The 17,997-nt window shown below is 38.6% G+C and overlaps 1 protein-coding gene across 1 annotated transcript in view; it reads right to left on the bottom strand.

Moving 5' to 3' along the window:
- EDIL3 (EGF like repeats and discoidin domains 3) overlaps window positions 1–17,997 on the bottom strand; it is a 241,492-nt gene that overhangs the window by 3,848 nt on the left and 219,647 nt on the right. Inside the window, exon 14 of the mRNA XM_014309459.2 lies at window positions 10,164–10,319. Coding sequence (XP_014164934.1) covers window positions 10,164–10,319 — 156 coding nt within the window. The remainder of the gene's footprint in view (window positions 1–10,163; window positions 10,320–17,997) is intronic.

Below are 17,997 nucleotides of genomic sequence, written 5' to 3'. Positions count from 1 at the left end.
GGGTCATAATCAAACCCACAGGGGCATTTTGGGCTCTGTGCCAGGGTCTCTGAGCCCCCTGGCAGGGTCTGGGCTGCTCAGGACAAACAGAGGGATGTCCTGGGTGCTGACAGTCGGGGTTGCCTGCATTTACAATATGCAGGGAGGTTTTAAGGCAGGCCTATAGGAATGTGCCCTCTGCTGACAGAGTGACAAAACCGTCCTTTGTCCACTCAGAAAGGAAAGAAGCGCAGAAGTTTCTCTCCTGGATTAGGTGAAAAAGCCACCTCATAGGCCTAGGGGACCTCACCTCAAACTTAAGGATAGCAAAATGGAAGGAAGCCAAAAAGTCCCACCTGCGCAGTTTACTAGAAAAAGAAGAGAACAAAGAAACTAATTGCTTTTGTGAGGTGTTGTACCAGGAGCAAGAACCTCTTGAACCTGGCTTGGTTTTTCTCTGTAAAGAGTTTTGTTATTTTGCCTTTTATTAAAACCTTTTGTTTCCAACACTGCGGCAGAAGCCATCCTGCTGATTTTTATGCCTCCAAGGGTAGCTGAGCTATCTTGGGTGTGTTATAGGCCTCCAAGGGCTCATGAGACCTGGCTCAAGGAGGCTCCTATGACCCTGGCCCAGCCCAGGGTGAAACTCCAACTACCCTGGATCCGCGATGAATTTTTATCATCGGTACGCGCCACTTTTAATGCTGTTTAAACTTAAGGCTCAAAGTGGCAAAGAGAAGGTTGGGATTAGATTTTAGGAAGGAATCCTTTGCTGTGAAAGTGGGCAGGCCCTGGCACAGGGCACCCAGAGCAGCTGGGGCTGCCCCTGCATCCCTGGCAGTGCCCAAGGCCAGGCTGGACACTGGGGCTGGGAGCAACACGGGGTACTGAAGCTGCCCCTGTTGTGGCAGGGGTGGCACTGGATGAAATTTAAGGTCCCTTCCAACCCAAATCTGTGATTCCATGAGCCCCTGCCTCTGCTAAATCTTGTGATTCATTCACACTCAGCCCTGGTGCAGGGAGAGCCTTCTACTCAAAGCTTCACCCACCGTTCCGCCAGGGCCACGCTCCGAAAGTTATACAAAAATCATTAACATTTAAAAAATTAAATGTCTTTTTACTTGGCATTTGTACCATCTCAAATGAATCCCAGGAGATGCTGTTACTGCTTCCGAGGAAATAACATTAATAATTAAAGGTAAGAATTTTTATTGTATCACTTATGAAAGTTGCTGGGATGCAACTATATAAACCCTCGTAAAATTGGTGATTATCAAGGATATTATCTTCTCATGTCAGACAAAAGCCAGCAGATTAATTAAGAGCATCAGGCTGTGATAAAAGTAAAACATCCTACAGTACAGTGCATGTTATGATCTTATTTCCACCTGTATTGGTTAATCCACACGAAAGTGAGTTATAAAACTCCTATCTGTGATAAATCAATGCCAGATTTTTCCCCTGCCAGCCACTATTTAAATTCAAAGGCCACAGCACCAATTTTTGGCAAAATGATCAGATTATCCCCTTGGGTTGTTTTCAGTTTTTATGGGAAATGTTCATTCTCTTAAAATGTCAGCCAATTCACTTCTCATTTATAAAAACTGAACCTGATGGCTTTTCGACTGAAAATGAATGACTGTTGTTTGCATCATGCAGAGAAGAATATAGACCTCCTGCAGAAGTGCTTATGTGACTGAATTAATGCAGAATTACAGGTTTTCCTAGAAGTTCTTGGGAAAATATCAGAGTTTGAAGTGCAAGCTGGCTGATCTAGCGTTTTAGCCCTGACTTGGATCCTCTGTGACATGGTCACAAAGATTTTGGTCTCCGTGCTGATCCTCTTTGGGTTTTGGAAGCTTCTCCCCCGTGCTGTCCTTTCAGGGCATCAAACAAAATCCATCCCCTCCCCAGGTGACGAATTCACCTTCTCGTCTGCCATCACAGTGGTGGGAGCATGAAAGGATGTGGGAGTTCTGATAGATGGATAAAGTAGCAGAGAAAATGACCGCAGAAACATCCAGTTTTGTGAGTCTAAGGGAAAAAGAAAACCAAACCCAAACAACAAAAATAATTTAGCACGGGGAAAATTGTTTGCTGCCCAAGTACAGTGTTGATACATAAATCAGCAGGAGCTTGGGCTAACAAGGTTTGCTCCTCAATTCCAGTTTCATTTGTAGCAAAAAATTACATGACTAAGTTCATAATTGAAATTACAGTGGTACTTCCCAAAATCCAAAATGCAGCTAGGAAAGCTTAAAAGTGTTTTTTGGCTTGTTTTTGGTTTTCCATTTGATTTCTTGCACACCCCTGTGAAATATCCTTTGATATTTTTTGCCAGGCTAAACAAAGGGACCTTTCTACAGCCCCAGTGTTCATATCTGAACGCAGATATGAAAGATAAATAAAATTATGTGAGGCAAAACCAGCAACAAATACAGCTGAAGGAAGGAGGACTATGTCATTTTCTTACAGCATGAGAACAAGATTTAAATTTTATTTTTAACTCATGAATGATTTCATTATCACTTGAAGTCAAACTCATCTGTCTCAGAGATTATTTTATGTAAATACGAAAAACACCTTTCCTCAAAACTCAAGATCTAGTTTCAAGAAATTAACTAAATCTGCTAGATCAGAAGGATTTTGGGGAAATAAATTTATGAGAAAGTAAGGGAAGCATTGTCAGCATCCACAAGTGTGACCTCCACAAAATATAATATTCTAACAGAAATTTTCTTTTCCTGTGGTCCCATGGCAAATTTCTTATGGGAAAAACTATATCCTTTCCCACTCTTCATTTACTTTTAGCCTCAATTTACTAACAGAGTCAAGGAATTTGGAAGGAGCAGGGAGGACAAAGGACAAAACATGAGTTATCAGTGGGGAAAAAAGCTATTTCTGTTGCTGAAAGAAATTTTTTTAATCTACCTGTTGTTTTATGCCCAAGCAGTCAATACTAAATGAGCCACCAAAGAAATTAAAACCTTTGAAAAGCTGATGCCTCTTAATGACCACTCCTCACATTTGTTTCTGAGCAGTTTTTTTCAGGATAACTCTGAAGTTATGCCATGACTTTTTAAGATTTCAGAGGCTGATGCTGGAATTACAATATTAAAAAATTGTAAAAAGTAAAATAAAAATTGTAAAAAAATAAAAAATTATTACAATTTAAAAAAAAGAAAATTCTCAATGATTAAATAACCCCATGGTGATTTGTGCTCAAGAAATAAAGACCAGAATGTAAATTATCAGCGTGTCAGTGCACACGTTCACTTTCAGCTCTGGGCGAGTGCAGGTCTGCTCCTGCCTCATCCCAAAACAGCAAACACAGAGAAAAAGGCAGCAAGAAGAAGGGGTTTTCTGGGAGTTGTTAAGCAGATAAGTCTCTCCAGCCAGAGAGGAGAGACTGCAGATGTCTATAAAACCATAAGTGGCGTGGGGAAAATCGATACCAGGCAATATTGCAGTGTCCCCTTAGCAGGGCCAGGAGGGGACAGGCAATGACAGCAGGGTCATCCAGAGCCATCCAAAGGTCACAGTTCCCCTTTCAACACGTAATTAAACCATGGCACAGCTTCCACAGCCTTTAACCACCGCTAAAGATCAGATAAATTGAGAGGGGGGGGAAAAGCAGCCGGGGCTATTAAGGATACGGACAGGAAAAAAAGAATAAAAATTCAGAGCTGGGAAAGGGCACTGGAGAGGAATAACAGCCTTACTTTTCCTGATGCCTTTTTGGGACTGACTAAAAACAGAGGCCAGACAAAAATAAGGGAATTAAAAGTGGTTATGTTTATTGAAGGGCCTTCAGGTACATTTTGGGCAGACCAAAAATGGACCACGGGTGATGGGCTTTTATACTTTTATAACTTTGGTCCATTTGTTTATTGGGGATGAATCTTCCAACAGCTTCAGCTAATGGAGTCATTTACCCCGAGTTTGCCCACCCAACTCACTTTTGTTTAATTTCTGGGCCCTGGGGCAGTGAGGTGTCCTTGGTTGTCAGGCCTGGAGAGGAATTGTTGTGTCTGCCCAAAATGGGACAGCAGCAGCTGACACTGAATGTGGAGTTTGGAGTTACACACTAAAGAGCTGCAGCATCACAAACACATGAAAAATATAAAAGCCAAAATCCTAAGGCATCATTCCAATCCATAGGATGCTCCTGGAAAGAGCTTCACCCTCCCCAGAACCAGGGGCTGCCACGTCACAAGGTGACTTTCCTTTTGCACAAGTGGATCTAAAAGCTCCTGCTTTTTGCCAACCCTGCTGTAGAAAGTTTCAGATTTTACTGTGTCTGTTTATGTCAGTCTGCACACTCAAAAAGGTGTAACTTGCTGGAATATTTACTCAGCAGCCCTAGCAGTTTTACACATACAGACCCTCCACACACTCCTCTGTAGCTCAGGCTCTTGCAGCTGCTGTTAAAAAAAAAAAAAAAAACACCAAAAACCAGAAAATGCATGCTGCTGTATTTTTAAATATGGTAAATTTATGCATTGTTACTTTATGGAAAAAGAGTGAAAGACAGGAAAATAGATACTGATATTCCCAGCTGAGATGTCTGAAATACAAACAATTCTTGTTTATACTTGCAAGCAATTTGATTGTCTTGATTTCAAACATTCTGTGAGATTTTTGAATGTAAACAAAGTGTTTTATGGCATTAGCAGAAAATCCAGATAATGACAGTGTAAGTTGATTAGAATTTTAAAAAGAAAACTGTGGTATGACAGAATAATTTAGGAGAAATACCTGAAGACTAGCAGCTTGGGGAAAGGAGTGTTGTGTGCTGTACCTTAAAAACATTTTTCATACCTAGCAGAATATTTTAAAAATGTTATTTCACTGAGCAGTTAATCCTGCTCATATTAGAAGAAGAATATTTTATAAAGAATATCCAGTCATGGCTCCTGTTTGGAGTTTCCTTCAGTGCAGAACATCTCAATATTCAGAAAAATAAATGTGGCACGTGGATGTGTTTGTGGGCACATGCATTTTTGGAGTGAATAGGAGGAGAAAAAGTAGTTTTTTTTCTCTCAGTTGCTATACATAAAGTGCACACATATCACATCCATTGATATCTTTACACATCCTTTATTATTTCTCCGTGTTCAGAACAGATAGGGGGAGATAAAACTTTAAAACTTAAGAAACATTCTAATACCGATTAGAATGTTTCATAACTTATGAAACATACTCTAACATTCTCATACTGTCTTTCCCATGTGATCTACATGTTGAAGCTACAGAAATGGGCATTTATTCCACTGTACATGGCTTATGGGAGGTTCAAAGCCAAAAGGAGGAATATTTTGAAGACTAACCTGCCTCCAAAGATGCTTACAGAAATTCGAGGTAGGTTGTTAAATGAGCATTTTGTCTTTTGCTCATTTTTTCTCCCCTCAGCTGAAATGAGCATGGCTAGATCTTCACCTGGCACAAATCATGATAATTCAGCTCAAAGTAGTGGAAGTCACCCATAATTTAAACCAGTGCAGATAAAAAAGTCACTTAGATTAGAAATTACAACTATTATTGCAGATAATGCTATCAAATAGTGATAATTTAAGTAATATTACTCAAAAAAAAATTCATTGTCTGTGCCAAGTATGAAGATTATGTGTAGGAATTGAACCTATCAGTGTAAACCAGATATCATAATAATTAAACACCATCAGAAAAAAAAAAAAGCATTAGCAAATCTAGCAGAAAGATTTTTAACCTGACCTGATCTAACTTTTCTTTAATAAGTAGGTGCCTGTCTCCTCTCACCCTGGCAATGCTCTGTGCACTCAGAAATGTATAAATTATGACTAGTTCATCGTTTTGTGTACAAACCCAGTGGCCATTTATGCAAATATTGTCTACCTGCAGCTAATTGCACTGCTGATGGCTGATGGTGACTGGCAGCGCTGCAGACTGCCAGGCTCCTTTAGGCTACTTTCAAATGTTCTCATCTTCCTGTAAGAAAACAGCCTCTGAAATGCCATTTGACACTGCAGCTGGCCTTGAGTTACCTACAGCAGGCTGTGCAATTTATAAATCACATGTGGAATGTGATTATAAAAAAAGGAAAAAAAAAAAATAGAAAGGTCAGATTTGGTTTGGATGTCCTCAGCTCTGGAGGTACAGTGAGCTACTGACCTCTAGTTGAGAAAAACAAGATAGCTATTAGCTCTGCTCCTGTTTCTAAAATATATTTTCGTCCTACGTGACAGCCTGCAATGTAATTTATTTTGCTTCTTGATGGCAACAGGCAAAATTTTGATATTTTTTTCCAGGCAAATCATTCAAACGATTTAAAATTAATGAGAAGGGCTCCATTTGCTTTTTTTTGTTTATTTTTATTTTTTCTCCCAGCAACTTTTTGTCTGCACTGACAGGAATTGAGCACAGATGTGAAATGAAATGACTGACCATTAAAATAACAGAAGCCAAGCAGGAAATGAAGGAGACATTGGTCTTGGAACAGCTTTTCCACGTGAAATAGTGCAAAAAACTGAACACCCTATTACCTTCTCCTCTAAACCACTGTTTTGTTAAGGGTTGGCCAAATTTACAGGCTGCACACAGTGTGCAGGAGATGATATCTTACCTATGTATAAAAATATATAAATTTATAAAAAATAAAATATAATATATTGTATACTACTTAATACAAGAGACCAGTAGTTTTCTCCTTGGTAAATGAACTTCAAAAAATGATGAGGAGGGATAAGTGAACAGCCCCAGGAACAGGATGAGATCTGCTGATCTGTTAGGACTCATCCTTAAACAGATCAGCAGCAGGATGCTGAGCACCAGATGGGTTCAAGTTCTGAGCTTTTGCCTAAATAAAGTCACAACTTCGTTGTAAAGTCACAATTTCATTGTAAAGTCACAATATTCACCCACAAATCATTATTACCAGCCTACCAATATCTCCATAATTTTTTGTCTGTGACTTTAAAAGTTATATTCTTCTTTTCATCCTGTCTTCCTTTCCTGGAAATGTTTTGGAGCCACCTTTCCCCTAAACTTTTTGGATGGTTAAACAAAGCAGGATGAGGGCAGGGTGACTAAATCACCTGCAGGAGAAATAGGAAATCTATGTGTTCTGTCCTTTGTAGAATAAATCAGGGTGTTCAGATAATAAATAGCAACAATGAGGGCAAAATATGAGTACTTATGCTTGCTGCTGTTAATAGTTGATATTTACCTTTTACCCCCCCTTCTCTATCTCCTGAAAACAGATGTAACATTTCACAGAATTTTCACTTTGCTATGAAAACTTGTTGGTTGGTTGGTTTGTTTGTTTTTTTAATTTTTTATTTGTTTGGGTTTTGTTTGTTTGTTTTGTTTGGGGTGTTTTTTTTTCAGTTTTCTTGAATTTAGGAGAAATTCTCACCTCATGATAAATAAATTTTAGTGGATCCTGTTCAAAGGTACAGGACCAGTGGTGCTGTTCCACTCCTGCTCCTCATGGATGAGGTACAGCACTGTTTTTTCTCCTTGTGGCTTTATTTTTATTTGTATTTCTGTCCCAGTGCACACAGAGCAGGGTTTCTCTCCAAATCCCATGGGAACACTGCATCCACCCAGCTGGAGTGCTGAGTGTCAAAAAGGGTTTGCTGGGTGACCCTCCATTCCTCTGGCTGAAGAAATTTATGCATTTTCAGTCAGGAAATGGATGATGGAAACTGAGAAGAAATACTTTGAAGTACTCTAACCAAAAGAAAAAGGAAAAAACGAAGATAAAATCAGTTTTCTGTGTGTATGGCAGCAAGGGGGATAAGCCACCTTTCCAGTTTAGAGGACATTTAAACACTGGAGCTGACTGTTTATGGAATCTTTCATTACAATCTGTCTATTGGAACATATTAAATAATAATCTGAGTGAGGATGGCACAGCCTGGTCTGAGGTGAAGGGCAGGCGAATGAATTAAGCCTTAGCTCTGAAATTTACCTGTCTGCACCCACTCCAGGGTGACAGGAAGGGGCTTGGGTGTTCTTGAATCCCATTTTCTGATGAGGGTGCAGGAGGGGAGGACCACAGTGCCTTTGGAGGTCAAAAGGTGCATTCCTAAGAGCTGTCTTGAGACCCTTTCCAGCCCTACATCCTATAAAGTTTTGCCAAGTTCAGTGACTTCTGGAAAGTCAGACTCTGTCACCAAACTGTTAGCTTTTCTGGATGCTTTTGATATAGGTAAATAACATCCCAAAACCAGATATTTCAGTTTGATGTTTGTGTAATAAAGGCAGAGGTCTAGATTCAAATCAAGTTGTTGAACTTATTTTGTACACATTTAGATTCAGAAATCCTAACTTCTAATTTCCAGTGAAGAGCATTTGATCTTGTTGTGTTGATCTTTTAAATGGCCTTGGCTTGTTAAATAATCATAATAATATGCATCTATTTTATTATCAGGGATGTTAATTAATACAGGGTGTGATACGTTTAAATGAGACAACGATTAAGAGTTTCCCATTGCTCCTAATGGAATATGTGTGCAGCAATTAACAGTCCATCTGCTGAAGAAGGCAAAAACAATTTAATTGCTTTGGCCAATGGTACAAACAAATGCAGACTGGAACAGTACTCTAAGTCAGAGTGCATTTTCTTTTAGATTTGTGTTATCACCAGGGACTCCAATCCGTGTCCTCCTCTGCAATAAAATGAATGCAAGCACAAGTTTGGCTTAGAGAGAACATTTATTTCACTTTCTCCTCTCTTTTTAAATGCCAGGGATTTAAAATAGGATGTGTACAAAGTACTGAAGCCACTACCTGTCACTTAAATTGAATGTATTTGTGATATGCCTGCCTGAGGTGAGCTGTTTGCTTCCAATTCTTATCTGACAGCCAGTTATACCAAACACATCCGCAATCCAAAAAAAGAAAAACAATCATTGGTGTAAGAATCTTCTGAGCCAGGTGGCTAAACCAGCTGATGTGGTTTTCCTTATCTAAAATCCTTTAGGGAAAAAAAGTCTCAGTTTGGGTTAAAGCCAGTGAGGGACATTTGGGTTTCAGGAATTCACAGTCTGGATAGCAGGGCCTGACAATGCAGACACAGGAACACAGCCATGCAAATACTCAATGCTGTAATTTAGGATATATATTATGCATAAATACTGAATCCACTAATAACACATTCCCCTAATCAATGACCTTTAATCAGTCAGTTAAAATCTGTGCAATGTGGCAGATGCAGTTGCCTAACCCCCTCATTATTAGGTCTCCCTGTACTCACACAGCTCATTCCAATGCACATCAAAAGTTTTCTCACTGTTTGAAAGAAAATTAATTTAATTGACTTACGAGAGGAATATGTCAGTTTATTTCTCCAATAATTTTTATTTATACTAAGAAATATAAATGGGAGCCTGAACATTTATCACCCTGAATACCCAGATTTGAGATGTTATCAGACACATCAGCCATCTGGTATTTCAATAAATCCATCTTTTGTTTCAATCAGACAGAACCCTCCTAAGACATTTAATAAATAATTCACATTTTGTCATCCCGGTTAACATTTCCCTAGGCGATGCATATGCTGTAATATTTTTCCTAACAGATGATTATGAAATTCAGGTATTTGCAGTATAAAAGTGTTACCACAGTTTAAAAGAAAGGTATAATGAATAACAAGAGAAAAGTTAAACACTTCCAGGTAAATCAATCAGCAAACTTATACTTTCCCTATGCCTCTCATTAAACATTTGTAGAGGAAGTTGTGAAACTTTTTTTTAATGTTTCTTATTTATTTTATAGCATAATAAAATAATATTTTCAGCGAGTATTTGAAACCCTAGCCATTAATTTCCAGAAAATCAAAAACCAAAATGTCTGGGTAACAAGGATGTGCTTCACAGGAAATCACTGAAAATAGTCCATACTCACCAAAAAACGCACTGAAACACTTTTTTTTTTTTTTTGAGTATACAAATACACTGCTATTTACACACCTTCTGCTCTGCTGTGATTAATGGAGAACTGTAAAGTTTTATGTATTTAACAGCATTAAATCAGGTGCATGGCGCTGGTGGGTGTGAATGTCATTGTGATTTGTGACTTTTATTCACCCTGACTCTACCCTGTGCCATCCCCTGCATATGGAACCCAATTAAATAATCTACAGGCCCTCATCAATGGTATTATCACAACTAAAATACTGATTTTTCTCTTTGCTTTACCTTGTCCTTCTTCTGCTTTTCATCCTGGTATATTTTCCAGTGCTCCCCATCGTTGCTGTAGGCAAGTTTGTAGGACCCCACGAACTGGACGTGCCCAAAATCTTTTGCTCCTTGGGTGATTATCCCAGTGATCTTTGTAGGGATGAGCAGGTCAATCTGAACAGAACCATTTAAAATTAAAAAAAAAAAATCAGATGTGAACAATCAATCAACAACAACAACAACAAAAAAACTCAAAAAAAAAAAAAACAAAACAAACAAACAAAAAAACCCGCAAAAAAAACCCCAAAACCCCACAAAAATAACAAAACAAAAAAAATCCAACCTCCCCTAAAATAAAACCAAAAAATCCCCCCAAAAAATAACAAAACCAAGAAAGAAACCCCAACAAGCAAACAAAAAAAAAAAAAAAAAAAAAAAACCCAAAAAACCAAAACAAATTTTAAAGGCCATCAAGAGCCCCCCCCCAATAAATAAAAAAAACCCCAAAAAACAAAAAAACAAAATTGAGGAGAACATAATTAGAACACTTTCTGTTTCCAGTCTGGTTTTACAACACACCAAAGCAAAATGGTGCAGCTTTGGTCCTCCCACTGTGTGCTGACACCAAGGATAATAATTTACTTCTCCAAGCTCTAATTTCCATTTCTTTCCCCCATTTTTATTTGTTTATTTTTAAATTTATTTTTGATACCACCTAATGGCACAACATGGAATAATGTCATGCCTTTCTCCATTGTGCTGAGTGTCATACATGGCTCCAACAAAACCTAGTTAATTTACAGTGGGAATGATCTGCAGCAAAAAAATATTCCCACGTGCTCCTAATAATCGGAATACATGGCTGATTCCCCAAGTGCCTTTCCATTTCCTCCTCAGTTCATGAGCCCATGCTTTAGTAAGGCTCTTAAAAGCTATCATGCTTCTTTTCCTCCTGAAATACCTTCTCACTTTACACCTTTCTTTCTTTTTCTACCTGAAAAGCTCAAAGTTTCTCATTTCTTGATTTTTTTTTTTTGAGTTTTTTATTTTATAATCTTAGCACAATGCTTTTTAAAAATGCAAGGCATGAGCCCTAAAGCCTAATAAAATCTGAGCTTTCAAGTGGTTTCCACGTGAGTCAGCATGCCTGTGCTCAGTTCTCTGTGAACCAGAACCCAACACTGAATGCAACAGATTTGGGCCAGATGCCTTGGATTAAAATGATCAAGAAAGAGAATGCAGTAGCAAAAGTAAATTGACCTAATAATGTAATTTCAGAAGCAGAATGAAGGAGCTGAACTCCCTATCAAAACTGATATTTTCATGAAATTTGAGAATATAACTGAGGTTTCGTTCTGCGTCCTCCAGCAATGTGGTGAGCCAGTAAAGGAGAAATAAAAGAAAAGGTGGATTTATTTCAAACAGTAAATGGCTGTGAAGCAGTAGGCATTTTTAAAATTGTCCCTTAAATCAGGCAAGGGAGACTCAGAGTAAAAATATTACAGTGAAGTGAGAGGAGTGCTGAACTCCACGAGTGGGTTGATTGACATGTTTTTACAGAAAAATAAAGAAATTACAAAGTGAAGAAATAAAGAATCTCTGGCTGGTGAAATGCTGCAGATCCAGTGCTGGATTTTCAGGAAGCTGAGGACCCCTGAGCAAACTCATGTTGGATGGAATGTGGGGCTGGGGAGAGGAACAGATGTGCTGTGGGGCATCAGAAATTAATAATGAGGAGAGAAACAGAAACAAACGAGCTTGAGAAGTCAGCTGGTCCTGGGCAGTGCCTTTGAAAGATGGAAACTGGGGTTTGGATTTGTGTCCCAGGCCAGGCTGGACAGGGATTGGAGCAGCCTGGGATGGTGAGAGGCGTCCCTGCCATGGCAGGGGTGGCACTGGATGGGATTTAAGGTCCCTCCCAACCCTTCAGACCATCCTGGGATTCTGTGACAACAGAAAGAAGAAAGCAGCTGAAAAGCGTAAGAGTATATTTATAAGAATAGAAGAGGAAAAATTCACTGTTTAGAGCAATCAAACAAAGGAAGCCTGGAGATCCCAACATTGGAGCAAATAGTAGCAAATAACAATGGTAACTCCTTTTAAGGAAAGGAATGACTTAAAATGTTCAATACTGAGACGCCAAAAGAGTGAGGGGAAATGTCAGGGTCTGTAGGTGGCTCAAGAATTTTGGTTTTGCCAGAGTGAACTAATTCATTGCCATCATTTATTGCCAGTGGCAATGTTGAGGCACCCCAGGATGTCCCTGGGAGGCAAAACTGTGCTCTTTTTGTTCAATGGGGAGAGAGAGGGACTCAACCAGAGCAGGATCTTGCTTTGGAAGCTTTCATGGATGGCTTGAAGGGACTTTTCTCTTCTCTAAGGAGGGCAGGGGAGCTGGGTTCCACAGCCTAAGTGGGCCCCTGGGAAATGAGCCCTGCTAATTAGTGTAAGTCTTTCATGAATTAATAAACACCAGGTCTCCAGACCTTGCTTCCAAACATTTTGGAGTCTAAATGAATAGTCTGTTTTTCTAAACAGACTGATCTGGTAAGGAATCACTAATTGGTCCACACTTACAGGCAGCTTTTGAACTAGACATTTCAGAGTCAACTTCAGATTCTCTTTATAAATAATTTTGGCATTAGCATTTTACAAGTGTAACCTCTTTTTAGCAGAGAATGCTTCTTATACTAAAAGTCAATGTCTCTCCTGTTCGCTCGAAAAAATGCCTCCACAAAACCAGTTGTTTATTTTTAAAATGTTGAAAGTGAGCTGAGAGGATTTCACAAATATTTAACATGGCCATGACACTCAGAGTACTCCTCATTGAAATTCAGAACAGGGAGAAAAAAAATTTCTCATTAAGATTCAGGGGATTCCAAAGGTAGAATCACAATAAATCTTTATTATCACACACATCCAGTGTTAATAAAAATGTCCTGGTAATGATTGTTTTGTGCTTATAGGACATATCCAGTGGCCTTGCACCCTTGTTCAGAAAATGATGTGGGAAGCTGGAAGGTAATTTGGCTTTGCTCAGGTTTTTTTTCAATAAGACTTATATAGGACTGTGTAGAATATGTGTGTGGGGGCTTTTTTTTTTTTTGGAAAAAGAAAAAAAGTGAAAAAAGAAATAATGAATAAATAGACTTTCTTCTTAGGTCTTGACAATACAGACAACAGATATTGGTGGAGATGAAGGAAAAGAATACAGGGTATAGCACCAGCATTTCTGTCTCATATTTTAGCATCTAATTTACTTATTTATTCATAAGCAGATGAGAAGTCTTCAGGCAATAAAGATCATTATTTAAATCAAAGAAATACAGCTTTTACTTTGTAGCCTCATTACCTTCTACCTTGCTTTCCATTCTTTGTATTGAAACTATTTTAGAGCAGAAAGTTGAGGAGAATTTACACCACCTTCTAGGTAAAACATCTGCACTAAAATAGCCTAAATGAAAGTCATAACTTCCCATCAGGACACAGAACACTTTTATTCAGTTAGTGCAGTTTGCAAGTAACGGGCAATCAAACAAATTACCAGGGAGAGAAGTTGAATTAAGACACAACCAGTGTGTACCCTTCAAAGCTGAATGTGATTAACAGGATTAGAATGTGACTCTGGCTTTTTCAGTGCAGCAGAATTTAGAAGGAGGTAGGGGCAATTAGTCTGCAGCTGAGAGGATCATTAGCTGGTTACAAGGAGAACCATGGTCTACAGTTAATGTACATTTCTACAAGCAGCTGATCAAAAGGCAGTTTAGCATCTTGTGTCTGAAAGAAGCCTCTTGGGCTGTAGCTATTCCCTTTTCCCACCTTGTTTCAGATGTTACAGACAAATTCGGGGTGGTTTGGAGGAGAATTAATTTAAGGAGAGCACGAAGATGAATGCACCTGAGCAGTGGAGCATTTCTAAGGAAGCACTTGCATGGGTGTGCAGCACGAGCTCGGGGTGCTGGTGTGCACTTCATGGGATGATCACCAGAGACTCCTCGCAACCTCAGCCATCCTCCGCTTCCCCAGCACATGGCAAAACACAACCATGCTGCCCAAGATCCCCAAAACTGGGAAACAGGCACATTTATTCAGCATTTACACTGACAGACCCCACAGGGGAGCCGGAGCAGACCTGCACCACTGACACCATGGAACAGGGTGTCTGCACAGCTGTGCTGCAGGGCTTCCACTTCCAGATACCTGGGCCACCTTTCCCAGCACATCTTTTGGCTAATTTAACCTGAAGGGAACCCATGGTTTGTGAGGATAGCCCATCATGTGAAGCAGTGCATGAAAAGTGAAGGTGTCTTCAAAAATAACACACTCCTCATCAACCTGGCAGTGTCAAAGGAGGAGAAAGAGCCCCCAGGATGCAGGGAGTGCCAGGCTCTGTTTCACAGTGAAGATGATGGTGAAATGCCTCACTGTGACTTTCAGCTGTTCATCATTTCAGGAGTATTTAAAATGTTCAGTTAAGTCCTGTCTTTGTACAGACATTGTGGTTCTCTTCCCAGTAGAGCCAATCCTATGTTCAGCTTTTCTTGTAATTTTAGGCATGCCATTTTTTCCCACAGGTTTTATTTTATTTGCATCTGTGATCCTGTAGACTGTGTTTTATTGTTGTTGGTTTTTTTTTTGTTTTTTTTTTTTTTTTTTTTTTTTTTTTTTTTTTTTTTTTTTTTTGTTTTTTTTTTTTTTTTTTTTTTTTTTTTTTTTTTTTTTTTTTTTTTTTTGTTTTGTTTTGTTTTGTTTTGTGGTTTTTTTGTGTTTTTTGGTTGGTTTTTTTTTTGTTTGTTGTTTTTTTGTTTTTTTTGGTTGGTTTTTTTTTTTTTTTTGGTGTGTTTTTTTTTGTTGTTGTTGTTTTTTGGGGCTTTTTTTTTCTTTTTTTTTGTTGGATTTTTTTGGACTTTTTTTTTGGTTGTTTGTTTCTTTGTTTGTTTGTTCATTGGTTTTTTGATTTTTTTTTTTTTTTTGTTTGTTTTAATCACTCATCAGCTAACACTGATGAATGCTGGGCAATCTCAATCCACTTGGCAAATACAAAATCACTGGGATCAGAAATAAAGAAACCTGGATCCAAAGAATATGACACCTGGAGGGAGGCACTGCCAAGATGGGGACAGTTCTTACCCTTAGGAGACTGAAAATAGAAGGCCACAATTGTCTCCAGCTGCTAATTCACCAAAGTTCAGACCTGCCTGTTAAATATCCTGATACCACAGTGAGGCCTCAGATTATTTTGGGGTGCTTTAGATAATGGCTGGAACTCATGGCTGGACACCAAACTCCACCAATGTGCTTTCCAAGTAAATAAATGAAGAGTAAATAACTTGTTCTGAGCAGGTTATTTATTCTTCATTTAAGACCTCATGATTGCCTTGATTTTTCCAGGGTGAGCTGGCACAGTCGGAGCTGTTACCTCTACCCTAAGAAAAGGAGGGAAGGATTGCAGTGGTCACATCAAAAAGGCAGAAATGCAGCTCTCCTCATCTTATTGCATCAGACAAAGGTGCTTTGCACTCTCCTCCATGCCCAAAATCTGGATGTAAAGGAAAATTAGTGCTGGTACAGTATGCTTGCTGCAGATGTGCAACATCTGAATGTTTCTAAAAGCATCTCACCAGCAGCTCTCTGTTTTGAAAACTGAAGCTCAGCATTTCAGGCTTTTTTTTCCTAAAGCCTAAATATTAAACCCACAAAAAACCCAAACCTCAAACCAAGCCCAAATTATAACCATCATGACCAATTGGATCTAAAAACTGTTATAGGGCAAAAACCAATTGAGCAACTAGATGCTCTTTGTAGAGAAATCTAATTTTCATCACAGCATCTTCCATACCAGAGAGGTTTTATTGTGTAGTCTCTTAAATATGTTTTATTAGGGTAAATAGCTAATAATATAACCTGAAAAAAATTAAAGTAAATTATGACAGAAAATTAATTACTTTAGAAGAAGCCATAATAACTTAATAGAAAGCAGCAGTTTTTAGCATTTTGATCAATATTCTACTATACAGGATTTTCATGCTTCCCAGGCAAAAAGAAAAAAAAGAAATAAAAAGTTTTTCATTTAATTGGGTATGTATTAGCTATACCAGCTGTCATATGTTTAAAATTAAACTTCTTCTCAAACCCAGGTGGAGATGGGTTGCTTTCAAATAAAATAAGACAGAGTCACTCTTTTTCTCCTTTGAAAATGTGAATTTTTCTTTTTTTTGCTGGCTTCTTTTTCGCTTAAGCTTACACCTTCACCATGATTTTAACACTGTGTCAACTATATTTTTAATGCCTGTGGTCCTCTAGGCTAAGATAATAAATACTGGTCTTATTTTCTTATTGCTCTTAATTGCTTTTCCCTCTGGATGACTTTATGGCTGCAGTTACTGCGCTGAAGAAACAGGTTAGGAAGAATTCCGTGTACCATCAGCTGTCTCCAGTACAATTTAAAAGTGATAAATTGGAGGGTGAGGCCGGTTCTTTGTAATCTCCATGGGCCATCAAAAATACCTCTCAGGCCGTTATGTTGAAAATTTTGGAGTGAAACCCACAACCAGGCTGAAAACTTACTTTATTTCCACCAGGAACTTCTTAAGTAGCCATTACTTCTTAAAAAGTACAGATTGTGTGAATCCTTCCCTATTTACATACTTAATAATCCCTGCCATATAGCTATTACTGGAAAAGGGTGAAAAAAACCCAGCCAAATTACTATAATATTTTTCAGCATTTCAATAAAAATTCAGAGAAAACAGGTGTATATGATCAACTATTTGGACATTTTCAGAGCAGCATCTATTTATTGCAGACCGGATTTTCATAACAACAATTTACTAAGCTGTGAATAATCTCATTTCATTGGTATTTCAAAAATTAGATATTAAAAAAAAAAATAAAAAGAATGAAAAAAAAAGGAAGAAAAAGAGGAAGAAGAAGGAAATGTTGGGTCCTTTAAGGCATATGATGGGCTGTGGTTGTATCAGCACCTTGGTAAATCCTGCCCACAGCACACACGAGGTAATGCTGTTTTCCTCCTGATCCTGCAAACCAGAATGAATTCCACAAATCTGGATAACTCTCACAACTTATGAGGAAGCAAGGGAAATGTCAGCACCAGGTATCTTAAGGTCTGAAGTAAAAGAAAATGCAGAGTTTTGCAATGATAACATCAGTGATGATTAAATCCATAACCTTTTCTCCTACCAGTGGGTATTTCACATCTGTGCACGGGATATTCTCGCTATAATCGCGATTAGAGGATTTCTGAAGAGATGACACAGTTGGCTGAATTAGTCACCAACAGCCAAGAAACCACTAATAAAACGTCTGTCTCTCTGCTGTGGGACACTCAGCGCCCATCAGCCCTTGAGGATGCCAGGATATTTAAAAATAGCCCATTAAATTACCAGTGATTAAGCGGGCTTAGACATCTGGTGGAGCTCGGAGAAGCCTTTGAGCTGCTTTAGTGCACTCCAAGAGCTGATAAAATCTGGGGCACTGTCCTGTGTGAGGTCAATCACTTGGAATTCTTGTGGGAAAGCCAAGGGCAGAACAAAAATTAGCTATTAAAATGAAGCAGGGAGAATAAAAAATATGAATATGGTCATGACACAGCACAGTGAGTGTGTGTTATGCTGCTTTTCTGTGAAGCTCCTCAGCTGAGTGCTGTTGCCAGCAGTCCCAGCACCTATTTATGGACAGAAATAGACAAGGCAATGAGAAAAGAAATTTAATTTACGTTCAGTTCTTTATACAATAGCCAAGAAGGCAAAAATTGCAAAAGAATTTAATCATCCTGTATGATAATGAAAAGTAGCTTTATTTCTGGAAGATGTAATCTGAAGGAGTTCCTGCT

Source organism: Geospiza fortis, unplaced genomic scaffold (genome assembly GCF_000277835.1).
Source record: "Geospiza fortis unplaced genomic scaffold, GeoFor_1.0 scaffold43, whole genome shotgun sequence".
NCBI classification, from domain to species: domain Eukaryota; kingdom Metazoa; phylum Chordata; class Aves; order Passeriformes; family Thraupidae; genus Geospiza; species Geospiza fortis.
The sequence above is the reverse complement of the archived record's forward strand: the minus strand, read 5'-3'. Positions and strand labels throughout refer to the sequence as shown.